General features: G+C 41.9%; 1 protein-coding gene across 3 annotated transcripts in view; it reads left to right on the top strand.

The window, feature by feature from the left end:
* Nucleotides 1-16,064, top strand: part of RAPGEF5 (Rap guanine nucleotide exchange factor 5) — a 1,543,629-nt gene that overhangs the window by 531,875 nt on the left and 995,690 nt on the right. For all 3 annotated transcript variants that reach the window (XM_069648248.1, XM_069648249.1, XM_069648250.1), the window contains one exon: nucleotides 6,814-6,935. In XM_069648248.1, the coding sequence (XP_069504349.1) occupies nucleotides 6,814-6,935 (122 nt within the window). The remainder of the gene's footprint in view (nucleotides 1-6,813; nucleotides 6,936-16,064) is intronic.

Raw genomic sequence — 16,064 nt, forward strand, 5'->3', positions numbered from 1 at the left:
TCATGGTGTTGTGAGGGCTGCAGTCACCAAAATGGTTCGATGTCACTTCACCGACAGTACTTACTTTGTGCTAATTCACCTCCAAGTAATTACTTTGACATTTGTCATTGATTCCTATTTTATTAACTGGGTCCCCCCTATGCTCTCCTCTGCTTCATTACTGCCCCCCTGCCCAAACCCTTACCACCCACTTGTTACTCCCTAACCACAAATACCTTTTATTTTTTCAATGAAATGTCTTAGTAATTACTTTGTGGCAAATAAACACATAATCACTTTTGGCAAAACAACAGGATACCTATCACAATACCAATGTGAACCTTGCCCGCTGCTAGGTGTGGCAGTTTCAAGGTTGGACTTCATTCTGAGAATTGAGCTAGGGTTACATTTGTAGAGTTAAATAGAATTAGTTCATATTTTGTAAGGTGTGAAGCAGACATGTTCTGTGTTTTCGTTTTCAACAATACTGCCGTAACAGCATGTGGTATTGCTACAATGAGGGGCAACCCTATCGCCACATTTTCTGAAGATTGATCAGCAGCAACAGCTCCTGTGACAGACCACAAGCAAGCTGCTAGTTCAGCTGTGACTGGATCCAATGTGCTGCTGAAATATGCAATAGGGAGAGGTTTGCCGTAATGTTTTTGTGCTACTTCTGCTTGGCACTAGCCCTTACTTTCGTGGCAATATCAGGCAAATGGAATGGTGTAATCTGGGAAAGCAAGGGTGGGGTGCTTGCAATTAATTGCTTTAACTGTACAAAAGCCTTTTCTGCTTCTCGGTTATTCCAGGGGTTCTGGTGGGTCATTGCCTATAAGCGGCTCACTATGGTACCACAATATCCAGTGTTGGCAACATCTGGTTGCCTTTAATGAAGACCTCAGTTGGATAATAGTCATGTGTCTAGGCAGTTCCCAAATAGTTTCAGTTTAGGAATTCATCTACCTTCTGAAATGTCATGGCCCAGATAATGTATTATAGTTTTACACAGCTGTCATTTCTGGCATGATGCTTCCTGCCCCCTTTTCAGCTAATATTGTTAGAAATACCAGTCTGTCCTATTTACATGCCTTTTAAAAAGAGGATATAACCAGATGGTGATCCACGTATTGGATCATCACTGAACCACCTCGAAGTTCTATATTATTTAGGTCCTTCTTGAAAATATGTGAAAAGTGTATGTGCATGTGAGCATATGTGTACACCTGTGAAATTCTAGTCCATATAAATCACAAACCCGAATGAGTAAATGGAAATAAATATTGATATCACTATGTCTAGGAATAGAAACGAAAGCAGAGCATACATCAACAACAGTGAGCTGAGCTTCAAAATTTCAGGAAGGACCTCACAACCCTCTTCTTCAAGAAATGGCTCATCACAAACACTTAGGTCCGCATGTATAGCTCGCCACTACCTTGAATTGATCCCTTGCAATCTGCTTCCTACGCAGTGTAATTCCCCCTGTCACCCTACCTGATTTTTCTTTCAATGGCAAAATTGCAGTATTATGAGTCCTAGTAGTTGGAACAATAATTCGTTTTTACAACAAAGGCCCTCTAGCCACTGCTATTTCCTACTCTGATGCCGATTTAACGGTATGTTGCGGTGTCCCTGGTAAAGATTTCAAAAGATTTACACAAATTCACTGGCCCAGTATTCCAAATGAACACCGTCTTCTTCGCATGTTCTGACCACAACTTGTCATGTGCCGTAGACAGCAATGCAAGCCTGCATCCAATTCCTGCCCTTTCAGTAATTGTGGTAATTTTACATGCAAATTTCCAAAACTTAGTTTTCATTTTCACCGGGAAATAGTCTTTAATCTCCTGGGTTACAAAAAATTGTACAATTAAATTTTCAGAATATGTCACACCGATATACGTTCACTGGAGACAAAAGGCTAACGAGGGAAGCAAGCTCATCTGAATTAGAATGTTTTCTCACTGTTAAGGGACTTTGATAGTCGAAAACACAGTATTATTAGCAATACCCACAGTTTTCGCAGTTGTAAAAGAAATCTGCACAGTGCGGAAGTCTTTAGATCTGATTGCAGAGAAATATTCCCCTTTATCTTCCGGACATTGGACAACCGGATGCCCAATTTCTCAAATTAATATACGGACCTTCTGGATCTTTGTCTATCAATGTTTGAATGCTATTATCACTTTTCACCTTGCTGTCATATCCATCACACAATACTAACCAACGGTGGAAATTCATTTAGGAAGTGTAAAGCAGTGAGATTTGTGGTAGCCTCAGGCTGAAGTCGCTTCATACATTCAAACTTCCAGTGGTCTTCCTGGTTGCATTAATGAAATTCAGTGCTACTCATCACAAACCCATTCTGAAAACCCTGAATACCTTGAGGATCAGGGGCACCACCACATTGTCCTCTACCTCTCTCCTTCCAGGTCCTCTGACTACCGCCTCTAATTGCATGAGGGGCTTATTTTGCGACCCCACATAAATGATGTTCAGGTCCTGTTTCAAACTATGGTGCCTATCCCTGCACAATCCCTGTATCTAAAGCTTCTTGATTACTCTCTGATGGTTTGAAGGTTGCATTTATACAGCATTCAGGAATCTGCAAACGATCAAGATGGTCCATTGAAGATTCATTTTTATTCTTTTTACAATTGTTTATTTTTGATCAGACAGACTTTTCTTCTGGAACACCACATGAATATTTGCCAACAAATTCTCTCTTGTGGTAATTCCGTCCCTATCCCTGTGTCTTGGGCCTGCCAACCCCACCACTCTCTTAAGATAAGTGGTAGTCATTATTGCCCTCATCAGCTGGTTTGTATTTGCTTAGGAAGCATTATAACACTGCTTTACAGTTTTCACCTCTTCAGTGAACATTTGTGGTTGCTCCCTGATATTCAAAAAACGTTTAGACAAATATATGGGTGGGCATGGGAGGGTCTCACTGATAAAAAATAGTGTGATGATGAACAGATGAAAATAGCATCAGGGCAGTGCTGTTTTATTTTTTTCAATTCGCTTCTTTTAGTGCACACAAGAGCACACACTGGCACCTTTCTGGTGTGCTCCCTCTTCCAACTCACCCAATAGGTGTTTGGCAAGATGGTGCAGCCATCATTTTGCAGCTGAAAAATACTGTTTTGATGTGGGGCAAGGGTGGTCCAAGGAGCCAGAGCAGCCATTTTGCTGTTGACTGCAGAAGTGCAGCTTGGTTATGGATGGGAATTCTGCTGAGTGGGTCAATGTAGCCCACAAAACCCATTCCATCCATAGAACTTCTCTCCATCAAACTCCCCTTATCAGCTACTAGTACATTACTCATCCACCATCTTTACAGACCGCCTGGCCCCACGTTCTCCCTTGAAGAAGACATCACACACCTCCTCACCCAGCATACCAAACCTAACTCCCAAATTATTCTACTGGGTGACCTGAATCTAGGCCTACACGACACCTAAGACATTAACAGAGCTTTTTTAGAAAACTCTCTTACAGAACTAGGTTTCTCACATCGGATCTCTGAACTAACACACAATAAAGGCAGAACCCTAGACTGGGTAGCTGATATAAACTGCAATATAAAAATCGTGCAAATTCACCCTGCGCATGGTCTGACCACCAATTCATAACTTTTGAAATCCATAACACCAGTCGGCCATCACTCAGTGAGCCAAAAGTTCCCTCGGCCTTAACCAGAAACAACCGCTTGGTTACACTTGAAGACATACTCCCACTTCTCCAACCTATCATCAACCCCCACATGAATTTAGACAAGGATCCAGCAAATTTGGTGGACCTATATAACCAGAATCTACGCCTAGCCCTTGATCAAATAGCTCAGCTTAAACTGAGTAGAACTAAACCTCTAGCCCACTTAAATAAATGGTTCTCACCAGACTTGAAAGCACTCTGCAAAGCTAAAAGATGCACAGAAGCCAACTGGAAAAAAAAAACCTTGATCCACAGTAAACAAATCTACATCACTGCAGGTAATGCATATAAAGTTGCCATCATGAAAATGAAAAGCGATACCTACAATAATAAAATTCACAACGCCAAGTCCAGCTCCAAAGAACTCTTCACAATCCATAAAGAGCTAGAGCCACCAATCTCCACACCGGACCTGGGCATAAAAGATGCCTTATGGTGTGCAAATAACCAAAAGGCCCTTCTAGACAAAATCATCCTATTACAAGAAAAAATCAAAACCAAAAAACTCAGCCTTGTATCAAGCACCAAATCAAGGGAATTCCATCCATCTTCCAATTCGTGCAGCCCATTTGAATTCTCCCCAGTTACTACGAAAGAGGTAGACGCCATCATTGCTAGCCTTAAGCCTTCTAGATGCCAGCGTGCCATCTGCCCGGCCGCCATAATAAAGGCGGGTGCAAAGGAAATTTCGCCCTTCATCACATCCTTCATCAACTCTTTCTTTGCATCCTGTTCAGTCCCTAAATATCCCAAAGATGCCTGGGTCATGCCACTCATCAAAAAACCCAATCTCGACCCGAGCATCCCAACTAACTACAGACCCATAACAACGGTGCCTTTCCTTTTGAAAATTCTGGATAAAGCAGCATATATCCAAATTCAGAACCACCTTGAAACCAATAATCTTCTAGGTCTCCGGCAATCTGGGTTTAGACCCAGACATGGGACAGAAACAGCCCTCTTGGATTTAAAAATCCAGATGGATGAAACCAATGATAGCGGAAATCTTGCCTTACCCCTCTTACTCGACTCATCGGCAGCTTTCGATTTAGTTGACCACAACATCCTAACCACCCATCTGACCTCAGCAGCCACCTTTTCCTCCAAAGCTGCTGCTTGGGTCCAATCCTTCTTTTCCGACAGAACCATGAGGGTCTTCTCTCCCTCAGCTTCAGTAGAACCCTCTCCAATCACATATGGAGTCTTTCAGTGATCCTGCATTTCACCCACCTTATACAACATTGTCACAAAGCTTCTGTTTGACCAGTTGGACTGCCGTCGTGTCTCATATACAAATTATGCACACGACACACAAATTCTCATCACTCTCTCTGGCTCCTACGCTAAAGATTCCATACTCCTGAATGACATCTTCCTCAGAATTCAAACTTGAATTGCCAAGCACGGTCTATCCCTCAGTGACAATGACAAGAATGACCTACTACTTATCGGCTCCAGACATCGACTCAATAAAGTTGATACCAATACACCTCATTCAACATAGATGGGAACCCTATGAAAATGTCCAAAGATGCGAAAACTTTAGGAGTTTACCTGGTCTCCACCCTATCCCTTTCCAGACAAATCAATGCCACAGCCTATGCCACAACATACACCCCCAAACTGATAAACGCATGCAGACCTTTCTTGTCCACTAACAGCTGCATGACACTGGCGAGAGCACTCATAGTCTCTAAATTGAACTATTATAACGCTCTGTGCTTAGGCACCTGCAAGGGAAACTTAAACAAGCAACAAGTGCTACAAAACAATGCCCTTAGATCTGCTCTAAACATTCCTCGCACCTACCACATATCCCAAGCTAGACGTAACTCTAGCTGGCTTCCTATACAAGATAGGATCACTATCAGAAACTTAATGGTCACCCACAAGTGTCTCTCAAAGTCGCCCCCCAAATATCTAGTCCTTAAACTTTCCAGAAAGCAATCGTCCAGGCCCACTAGAGCCACCTACCTATACTGCCTCCACATTCCCAAATTCAAACTGCACAAAGCTGGAGGTACTAGCTTCCCATTGCTGACATCTAAAACCTGGACCTCTCTGCCCCTCTCGCTAAGAGCTGGAAAATCCTTCCAGTCCTTCAGACTTAAGGTAAAATCTTGGCTCTTCTGCCAGCTTAATTAAAGTCGCTTTGCGCCTTTTAAGGACTTTCGCCTTGATATGTAACACAAGGCGACTGCCCTCGAAATATCCCATCGTCACCTGTATAGCAGACTGTATATAACTGTGTTATATTCTCCTGCTAGGCATGTCTTGACTCTGATCTGTAACCCAAGTCGGATGCCTGAAGTTTTCTCTCATTCTTTACTATCATTGTATGCCTCTATTGTGTGTACCTATAATATGATCACGGTTTTTTGCAACAACATGTTGTATATTTAAGCAAAAGCGCCTAGATACGTTTGGGTTTGGTGCGCTATACAAGCAAATAAACGAAATTAAACTAAACAAAACCTGGGCTTCATCAGATATATTTTCCACAATGCCACATTGTATACACAATCACTGCTGCTCAATTGCTCAGTACAATCTGCTTTACAGATGCTGTGTGCAATGTACAACCTTGAAAAGAGAAAAAGAATGTTCTATCCACTTGAAGGTTCATTTTAGCATAAAATAAACTTTAACGGCTGATTTATAAGGTTGAGCGAGAAAACGATTCCAGGGACATGAAAGTGTTATGAAAAGGTATTTAAGTCTAAATTATAGGATTATCACGTGTTGCCTCAGTTAATTATTGCAAGTCTTAAATATGCTATTTGATGCATCGTTAATTTCAATTGTACTTTACAATGTATTATACATGTGCTGTTTATCTGGAAGCTAGGTTAGTTAATGAGCATGATAATTTAGTGTAGTTGGCAATCCTTTTCCCTAAGCAGACGATACATTGCACTTAAATGTCATCTTGGTGCTATTTGTTAAAGGAAAACACGGCTAATGCAGGATGTACTGAGGTACTACATTCACAATACCTGTCCGTACAACAACGTTAATTCACTTTTGGAAAACAATAGTAACATTCATAAAAAACACACTAATGGAATAGTTTTGCAAATTGAAATTCTCACATTTCTCTGGCATTCCTTTCAGGAGAAGCTTTGTTGGATCTGAGTTGGTCGATTGGATATTGCAGTATTGTGCATTTGTACACAGAAGATCTTCAGCAGCTGGGGTCTGGCAGATCCTTTTGAAAATGGGCATCCTGTCTTCAGGTGAGAAGCAAGAAACACCAACGCGATTAATACAGTAATGGATGGGTGCCATTGTAGCGTCAAGCCATTTCAGAGTGCCAGTGCCTCTTTTTTGGCCAGGAAATAAATGCAATCCTTTTAATGGTGAAGAAAGGCGTTAATTCCTGATAAAATATTATGTGCATCATTAAATCCTCACATTATTGGGTGCAGGTAGAAATCTCTATCTATTTCTGTAACCAGGCTGTTCATTTTCTGCATACTTTCAGAAGGTAAAAGTATGGAAAGTTCACAACATTTTTTAAATATAAATATCAAAGTGCCAAACACTTTTGATTTTACTAAAGGGAACTCCTCTGACTGTGGCGACCTCGTGTCTGGTGCCTGTCAAAGAGACGAGGGAAGCAGCCTGGATGGCTGAAGGAACACAGCCTTTAGCCACAATGGTCATGGTGCTCATCAGTGTGCACTGTCTGTTCAATGCCACTTCCCATGTATGTATCTCAATATTGTTGGCTACCTCTGTTTAGAACTGAAGCAGCAGTAAAGAGTCAGAACACAGCTGAGAAGTAAACCAAGTTATTATTAGAGAAAGACAAACAGCATTATACAGTAATAAAGAATGACAAGGGACCGGTGCCGGAGAGCTCTCTCTCTGTTCGGTCAGAGCTCATCTTATATAGCTTGGCAAGTTTCCATGACGTTTGCTGACATGTGGTAATACTAGGAAGCAGACATTTGTGAAGAAACCTGGCAGTTATATGCACGGTACATTGTGTCACAAGATGAGTACGCAACTTTGGCGTAAACACGTGAATGCTCCTTATTACGTGGTATTTGTACACAGCAAGGGAAAGGTACTGGGAGCTGATGTCTCATGGGTCCCAAGGGCAGCATTAGGTCGTGGCCTGCTAAGCCAAGCGGGATCTGGGCATGACAGGAGAGCCGGGTGTAGCAAGAGGCATCAGGCAAAGCCATTGTGAAGGATCTGGGGGCCTCACAGGGGAGGGTGATTACTAGGAGGTATAGTATCAGGACAATCCTGACACATCAAACCTCCATTTGGTCATCCCTGTAACAGGGTAAAGACCACAGTGCGCAGGTTGTCCTTTTGGGAGGGATGGCACTGGAGAAGGAGGTGTAGCAGTGTAACCTTGGCAGTGTATACTGTAATGGGGGACAACTAAGGCCAGTCAAATTATGGAAATAATACTGGGGTGAAATGTATTCTTTCGCTAGCGTGTGTTGGGGTGTGTGCCCAGACATAACAATCTTAGGCAGGCATCCATTAGATCAGCATATGTCCTTGCGGAAATTGATGAACGTCTTGGTATCTGGGGACATGAATACTGAAGTGCTGGGCAGTCATCCTAGAAAAACAGTCAGCAGGGGTAACACCATAGGCGTGTAATCAGAGAAACATCATTTATGCAGTGGACATGGAGTAGCAAGAATATTCCTAACTTGTGCTGCCAAGCCCTATGCAGAATGGGGCCTTATGCCCAAAAGTTCCAAGCAAATTTGGTGATCCCTGTACCTGGGAAGCTGGAGATAGCAGACAGCAAAGTTCATGAAGCTAGCAGGGTAGATGCTTGATGAAGCGTGGAGCAGAAAGGACAATGCTAAGCATGCTGAAAATGTTTGTGGGCTGGCAGCTCAGCAGGAGGATAGTCTGCCCAATAAATAAGGCAGAGGATGCAAAGAGCAGGTATCCAGACCACCTTGGAGGCAAAGACCATGGCATGTCACATGGGTCAGGTGGAGCAGGTATGCGCCATGCAGAGGCAAAACTAATGCTAACGAGAAAGCCCACAATTAAAGATGTTTCCTGGCTCCACACTGCCATCCCTGATTTGAATATCCGCACTCAGGAAGCATGCTCAACCAATCAGGTAGAACACACATTGTACTGTGTTTTCCCAGACACCTGAGACCCTTCCCTGGGTGCCGCCATCTTGATTGTTTGGAAGCAACGGGGTGCTCCTTCCTGTTGCCTCCCCATGCCCTCTCTTCGCCCCACACCCCAAGAAATCCTGCACCCTTCCTTCACCCCCTTCCTCCCTACCAACTTACCTGTTGGACCACGGCTTTCTCCTAAAGTCCCAGTGCTTGCTCCTAATCCTCAGCGCCCACCATAGAAATAGAAATGGGACTACATCCTTTTTATATTTTCAATGGCTGGGGTCATCTTATTTTTTTCATGGCCGATTAGGCTTGCGCAATGCATGCAGACACTATCTCCCAAGAAAAAAGAAACTATTCACATGCCTGACAGAGCTCTTGGGTGGGAATCGATAGCAATACACCCCTTGTTGGTGATGCATACATGGATGGTAGCAGCTGCTAACCCTCGGTGAGACCATCGCTTCACTCCGCCTATGCAATGGGTGATTGCTACATAGCTGCCTACGAGAAGTTGCTAAAAAGTGCCAACTATGAGCCAAGATGAAAAAGGTGCAGAAATCGGATATTGTTGTGTAATTAACCTCCAAAGGTTGAGCTGAGTAGAACATATTTTTTAGAGTCTTCACTATGGTAAAAGGGTGATTCATTGTTTTTCTCTGGCAGGGAGAATTATTAGAAAAGCAGTGGTACATTTCGCTTGAACAATACATTTTCTGATGGGGACTGAGATGTAGAATTTCTTGCTGGCTTTGTTTGAGGATCCCCAGAGAGATAATAATGAATGCCTTTATGCATCAAGAGTGGAGTCGATAATGTGAAGATTGTAGATTCAATTTAATTATAATATAGATCAAATAGAATGTGGTGACGGGTTGCATCTATGCTGTAATGTTATGCTGCTCATGAGTGAGTGCAAATGGTGGAATAGTGAACTGTCAGAATTTGAAGTGGGACACATTCCAGTGTTCCACTAATGTCTGTTTTTTTGTTTTTTTTTTAAATAGTCTTTTAGAAGCAGTGGCAGAGGTATTGTCAACCTGTAAGAGAAGGGTTGATCACATTTCACAAGAGCGGTACATGTCCATTCATATTTTTACCTCATTTTACTTTTTATTTATGAGAAGATTGGAATTAGGCATTGCATATTTTCGTCGCCCTTTTGTTCCAAGGAAGGACAATCAAAAGCAAATAGGTTGAACAATTGTCTGCAGTCAGGTGTGTGGACAGATGTGCCTGTTTGATGTACCAAAGTAAAATCATTGCTTTCAATTGACCTTCAGTAATCACCTTTGTTTGCAGCGCTGTGGCCATGCTGGTCTAGTTAACATTTGTGAATGTGTAACTCATGGCTTGAATTGAATGTGATATTATTTTATACTTGAAGTTTCACTTGCTTTGTTCTTTGTCCTAACACTCTGGATTTACAGAGATTAGAATGATTCTAAAAACAGAAAATGTACTACTTAGAAGAAAAGTATGACATGCACCATGTCAACACCTACAGCCTGTACTGTGCATTGCCATTGTTTTGTGTAATGACACATACTCCATCATCAAAACACTGCTGGGCGTGCTTAAGCATTATTCTGATGTGATGGTGGTTGAAATTACCTTTCTATGGAAGTGGTCTAATCTCTGGATTAATTAGCCTTGTTGTGGCTTGTTGAACACTGAATTATTGTTACATGTTATTTAGTGTTCTAGAAACCAGATTTACATGAGTTTATTTGTTGAGGTAATGTTTGACCCTGGAACGCTTGTTATGGGATGGATAAGGAACTATTTGACCCCATGATGGTTTTCTAAGTGATGGGTTGCTCAGACCTGTAATGACTGCCTTGGTTTATCTTACTGCTCTGAGAATAGATGCTCTATGCCGCAATACCGTAATACATATACACAACTCGTGCTCTTCAGCGGAGTGTTCTATTTGGGGCTAAAGTTCCAAATTCACTCCAACGGCTGTAACTGTCACAACCAGCTCAGTGGAAGACCCAGAATATCTATCTTTAGCCCTTAAGTACTCCTGTATCTTCTAAGATAAAGACGAGTGACATGTTAATGAGCAGCCATCATGAAGAATTCCTCTGCAACCTCGGAAAATGTCCATGTTTAACTGTAAGCAGGTTTGTTATAGACATGCACAAGATCTTGCAAAATGTCAATAAGTTTAGCATTTACATTTTACAAGTGAGCTTAGATAATGAGGTTGACCTCCAATAGCGTCCCCCTCCCTAATGAAGGAACTCAAAGGAGTCAACAAAAATCTGCATGCCCAAAGAAACCACAAAGGTGACCCGCTGCCATCTAGTCAGTCGACTATAAGGCCCAGCATGGGACAGTGAAACTGACTGATCCTATTCATACACCAATCAGTTGCTCTTTCTTTTTTGTGACACTTAAAAATAAAGCAGTAGCAAATACCCACCTCTGACACATGCTCTGGAAAGGGTAACAATACAGACACCCCAATCTTCAAATAAGCGAGGTAATGAAAGCAGTGCTAGACGTCTGTGATAAAGCCACAAAAGAAGAAACCCTAACAAAATACCCTGTCCCCTTTATACCAATGTTTAGAAACACAGAATTCCCCCGGTATGGAAAAGGGGGTGTATGAGAAATGGAAGGAGGCTGGGTGTAACATGATAGGGGACATGTACAAGGCTCATGAAATTAGGTCCTTTGAAGAAAGTGAGGGGCAGCTAGGCATGACAACAGAAGACCCATACAAATATGAGCAGCTACACCACTGGCTGCAGTCCCCTCGGATCAAACAGGCAGCAACCATGGAACTGACCCCTTTTGAAACGTACCTAATGACGCACACAGGCACCAAAAAATGTGTGTCAGACACCTACAGGTTCTTGACCACTCAATCCGAAGAAGTCAAATGGCAATATATGAAGCTGTGGGAAAAAACCCTTAGGGGCACATACTCTAAGGAGCACTGGGAACATCGATGGGGGGTAATCTCAAAACTCACTTGAGCAATCCAGACTAGGGAAATGTGGACTAAGATTCTAGTACAATGGCATTACACCCCGGAATGACTCCATGCAATGTACAAAACAACCACAAATAAATGCTGGAGGGAGTGCGGAGGAGTGGAGGACTGGAGACACATTTGGTGGGACTGCCAAGCTATTCAGCAATTCTGGGGGGATGTCAAAACACAAATGAAAGAAATGTTTGTGGGAGCAAAGGGACTGGGGGAGGAGGTGTAGCAGGTGTGTGGGCTTTGGGATCCCTGAGAGAGGCTTATGACCAAGACACAGAAGCAGCACTTTATGGGGCTGCTAATGGCGGTGTGGCTGGAAATAGCCTAAACATGGAAACAGAGCAATCCACTGACAATCTATGAATGGCTACAAAGGGTGTGGTTGTTTGTCACAATGGAACGGATCACATACAATATCCAGGGAGACCATCAGAGATTCTGATTAGACTGGGGCACAGCCCTTACCTACTTACAGAGCGATTACATGGAACAATGGTGCCCACACAAAATAAGGATTCTGGATATGTTCAACTAGTGGATATAAGGACACAAGCCAAAAGAATAGAGAGCTCCACAGAGACACCTTCCAGATGGAGGCGGGGACGGGGAGAAGAGGGGATAGGGTGTTTAAGGTATTTTCTTTTTGTGTAGTTTGGAAACATTCAATAAAAATAAGTTTTAAAAAAAATCGCCATCTTTCCCTATCCCGCATCTTCAAAAAAACGTTACCTCAAGACAAGGCAGAATGAATTCTCATTCGCCACGTTAAATTCTCTGGCACGGCAGTACAGAATGCATTGTTTGTGTCCTAGCTCCACAATAAATTGCTAGATGAACGCGTTCATGTGTCAGAGCCAAATAATGACATATTAATGGTAGCCCTTGATTTTGTTTTTAGTTAAATGCTTCCATATTAAATAAAATTGCCTATTTTGTATTTCGTTGCAGTACATTACGTTCACAGACAGTGTAAATGGCCATGGCATACGGGTCCACCAAGACTGTAATTCTTTTTAAGTACTATTAGCAACTAACCTTGTCCTTGAACGTTAGTGCAGAGTCTTCTGTATATTGTGATTTCATAGAATAAATAATGCCCACCTTTGATTTATGTGCTATGTATCTTTTAAATTGGCTGTTTCAACATTGACACTGCCCACTGTACAAAAACTTAAGCTGCGTTATCTGCTAAAAATGAGGATTTGCCTGCACACCTGCACATCGTGTTGTTTGGGAGCGTCTGATTGTCAAGCACACGCTGGTGAGCACACTGGTGTGTTGGGCAATATTTTCAAGAGGGGTAGGCCAACCTTTTCCTACTTACTCGGTGTAGAGGGAATAGCCAGCCAAAGGAAACAGTTAATAAGATGAAAGGATCGGTATGTAAGTTACTGAAGCAAATATGGTAACATGTGTAAACTTGAAGTAGTTAACATAGTACTTGCTCTTTTGGTTTAAGTAAAAAGACAAATCTGCAGCTCACTTGCTTCAACAGAATGATATGCTAATGTGTACCAGTGTGGCTTCCTAATGCCTGTGCAACAACGTCTTGCCACTATGTTGGTATCGAACTACCACTGAAAACAAGAAATACTTTCTATATCAACCGTTCGGTGTCCTCTCTCCTCTTGCAGTAGACTTCGAGGTTTATTTCAGAACATCAAGTGCAATGCAAGTTGATGGTATATCTGCCTGAAGAGACACTCTTAAGATCTATTGTCTCTCTCTCTCGTCTGGAGGCATACAGCCCCCCCCGCAATTCAATCTGGAAATATCCTCAACCTAATCACTCTTACTCCTTCTGTCCACCTCACTGTTACTCTTTGTGGAAGTCTTGACATCTAGACAGCCAGTTGGGATGTTGCATCCATTTGACCACTTCCTAATTTACCTTTTAATTGTCACATGCAATGCACGAGAAGGTTCCTGAAAGTTATCTTTCAGAAACGTATGTCAAGGAACACACTGTGTATGTGTCTCTTCTCTCCCTCCCAGCTACTCACTGCCTTACTTCTCCTGCATCACAGTCATATAAAATTTCACATTGTGTCAATGTAAGTGTATACTAGTGAACATGTTCTTATCATAGTAGTCTATTAAAAGTTACTGGCCCACATTACAAGCTTGCCGGTCCGGTAACAGCATCCTATTACTAGACCTGTGCTGCTGTTGGATATCATTTCAGACACTTTGGTGTTTTCCAATTCAGATACTGATCAGTAATCCAGGAAAAAGTAACCAAGATGTTTTCTTGTGCACAATCATGGTTATTTGATTATCTCACATTGGGCAGGCTAGACAATGCTGAGAAAGTCAAATATCATGTTAGCATTGACATACAAATTAGGAGGAGTGCTCTACACATGAAAGAAAGATGTATGTTACATGCATGCATTGGATGGCATATGTTGTAATGATCAATGGCGTGAGAAAGTAAAATATGGGAATTTCAATTTCCAGTTGGACTTTTCATTAAAAAATATAATAATAATTCTGCTGTTTAAAATAGTGCCAGTGTCATCGAGGGATCCAGTTTCTTGGCACTTGGAAACAGGTTTTCGTTAATTACCATCATTATCAAGATTGTGGTGCCCAGTTTGCACTGTGGCAGGATTATCAAACCCTTGTGCATGGAGATACCCCTGCTCATCTGAGTCATGTGCCCTATGCAGATAGCCATTTCCAGGGCAACTCGTTTTTAAAATTACAAAGAAAGCTTTACATGCATATCCCTGTCGAACCAGCTGAGGACATGCAATGAGGAACACATTTTGTTAGATGACAATTACTCCACTGATGACTATAGGCATCATGTTTTAAATGACATTTCATGATCTTCTCTTTCTGACATCTCTGAACTTTATTATGATGGAGACGCAGCACCTCCTGGATACCCTACAAATGGGGTTCCATGCCATGAGGGAGTCTGAACACGTCATAAAGGGAAGCAATGGTGTGTCCACTTAAATGTTCTGGGATTGATATGTTACTAACCTTGCAGTGAATTGTTGTAAAAAAGTAAATTGCCAATTGCCCTAAAACGGGTGAAATCTTAGATATGGTCTTTTGGTAAGAAAAGTGTTTTTTTGGAGACTGGGTTTTTAATGCAAGTGGTGTTCATTTGTAATGCTACGAGTGGCTCTTAACAAGAAAGCAACACAGAGTTCACAGATGCAAGCAACATATGAAACATAATGTAAATAGGTATTGAAGGTGGACAATTCTGTATGGGAGACTCCACCGCTTTAGCCTTCTTTGGATTCCATGTTAGGGGTAGGACAGAATTACTGTTCCAATGCTATTCTTTACACTCTGAGACAGCAATATGACCTATCAGATGGATGCAGACTTCTGAACACGAAAGAGAGGGAATATACATGCCTACCCTCTGCACATAATGCATTCATACGTATAAACGGAACACTTCCACATCTCCAAAGAACTGATCAACAGGGTAATTAGTCTTCAGATTACACATATTGATTGCAGTGTCTGGCCATGCTCCAGTGTTCTTGGAAATGCAGTTGCAGACTCTTTTGAGGAGGACATAGGATGCTGAAACTTCAATACCATGGGCATTCAGGATCGAGGGTGGGACATCACCTGTCAACAGTTTGCTCTGAAGCCTGGTATGAGAGGAAGGCTGATATGGGCTGTCATAAAAATGAAATAGGAAGAGCATCTTGAAACACTGGAAAAAAGGCTCAACACTGAGATAGGTTATATATGAAGGTGGAAATGAGGGAGTTAACTGTGTGAGCAATGAAAACAAAATGAACATATTAATGATATGTGAGAATGTGTGTCAAGGAAAGGGAGGCAAGCAGAGTAGAAGTGAGGTGATATTCCTGGGAAGTCACCGACTTAATTAAAGGCAAGACTCATGGATGGTTGTTTTAAATCAGAATATTAAGGGACCAGTGAAATTGCAACTGTAAAGCATTAATTCATTTTTATGGTGTTCTCAAAAAGTGTTCATGGATTGTTGCTCAGCTACCCAGGAAAACATCAATAAGTTCTTGAGAACTTTGAATCTTGCAAATGGCAGAGGATAAGGTAGTTCTTTCCAATGTTATCCTGTAAGAAGGAGGAGAAAACACATCAAGGCTCCCTCGCCATTATGTATTATAGTGCTAGAGCTGATCTAGCAGAATAATAGGGAAATTAATCCATCAAGTGGATCACATATAAGGGTAATCATGTAAAGTTGCCAATCATGTGTTGCTTCTTAGTAATAACGTAGTTAA

Source organism: Ambystoma mexicanum, chromosome 2q (genome assembly GCF_040938575.1).
Source record: "Ambystoma mexicanum isolate Mex_15411 chromosome 2q, UKY_AmexF1_1, whole genome shotgun sequence".
Lineage (NCBI taxonomy): Eukaryota > Metazoa > Chordata > Amphibia > Caudata > Ambystomatidae > Ambystoma > Ambystoma mexicanum.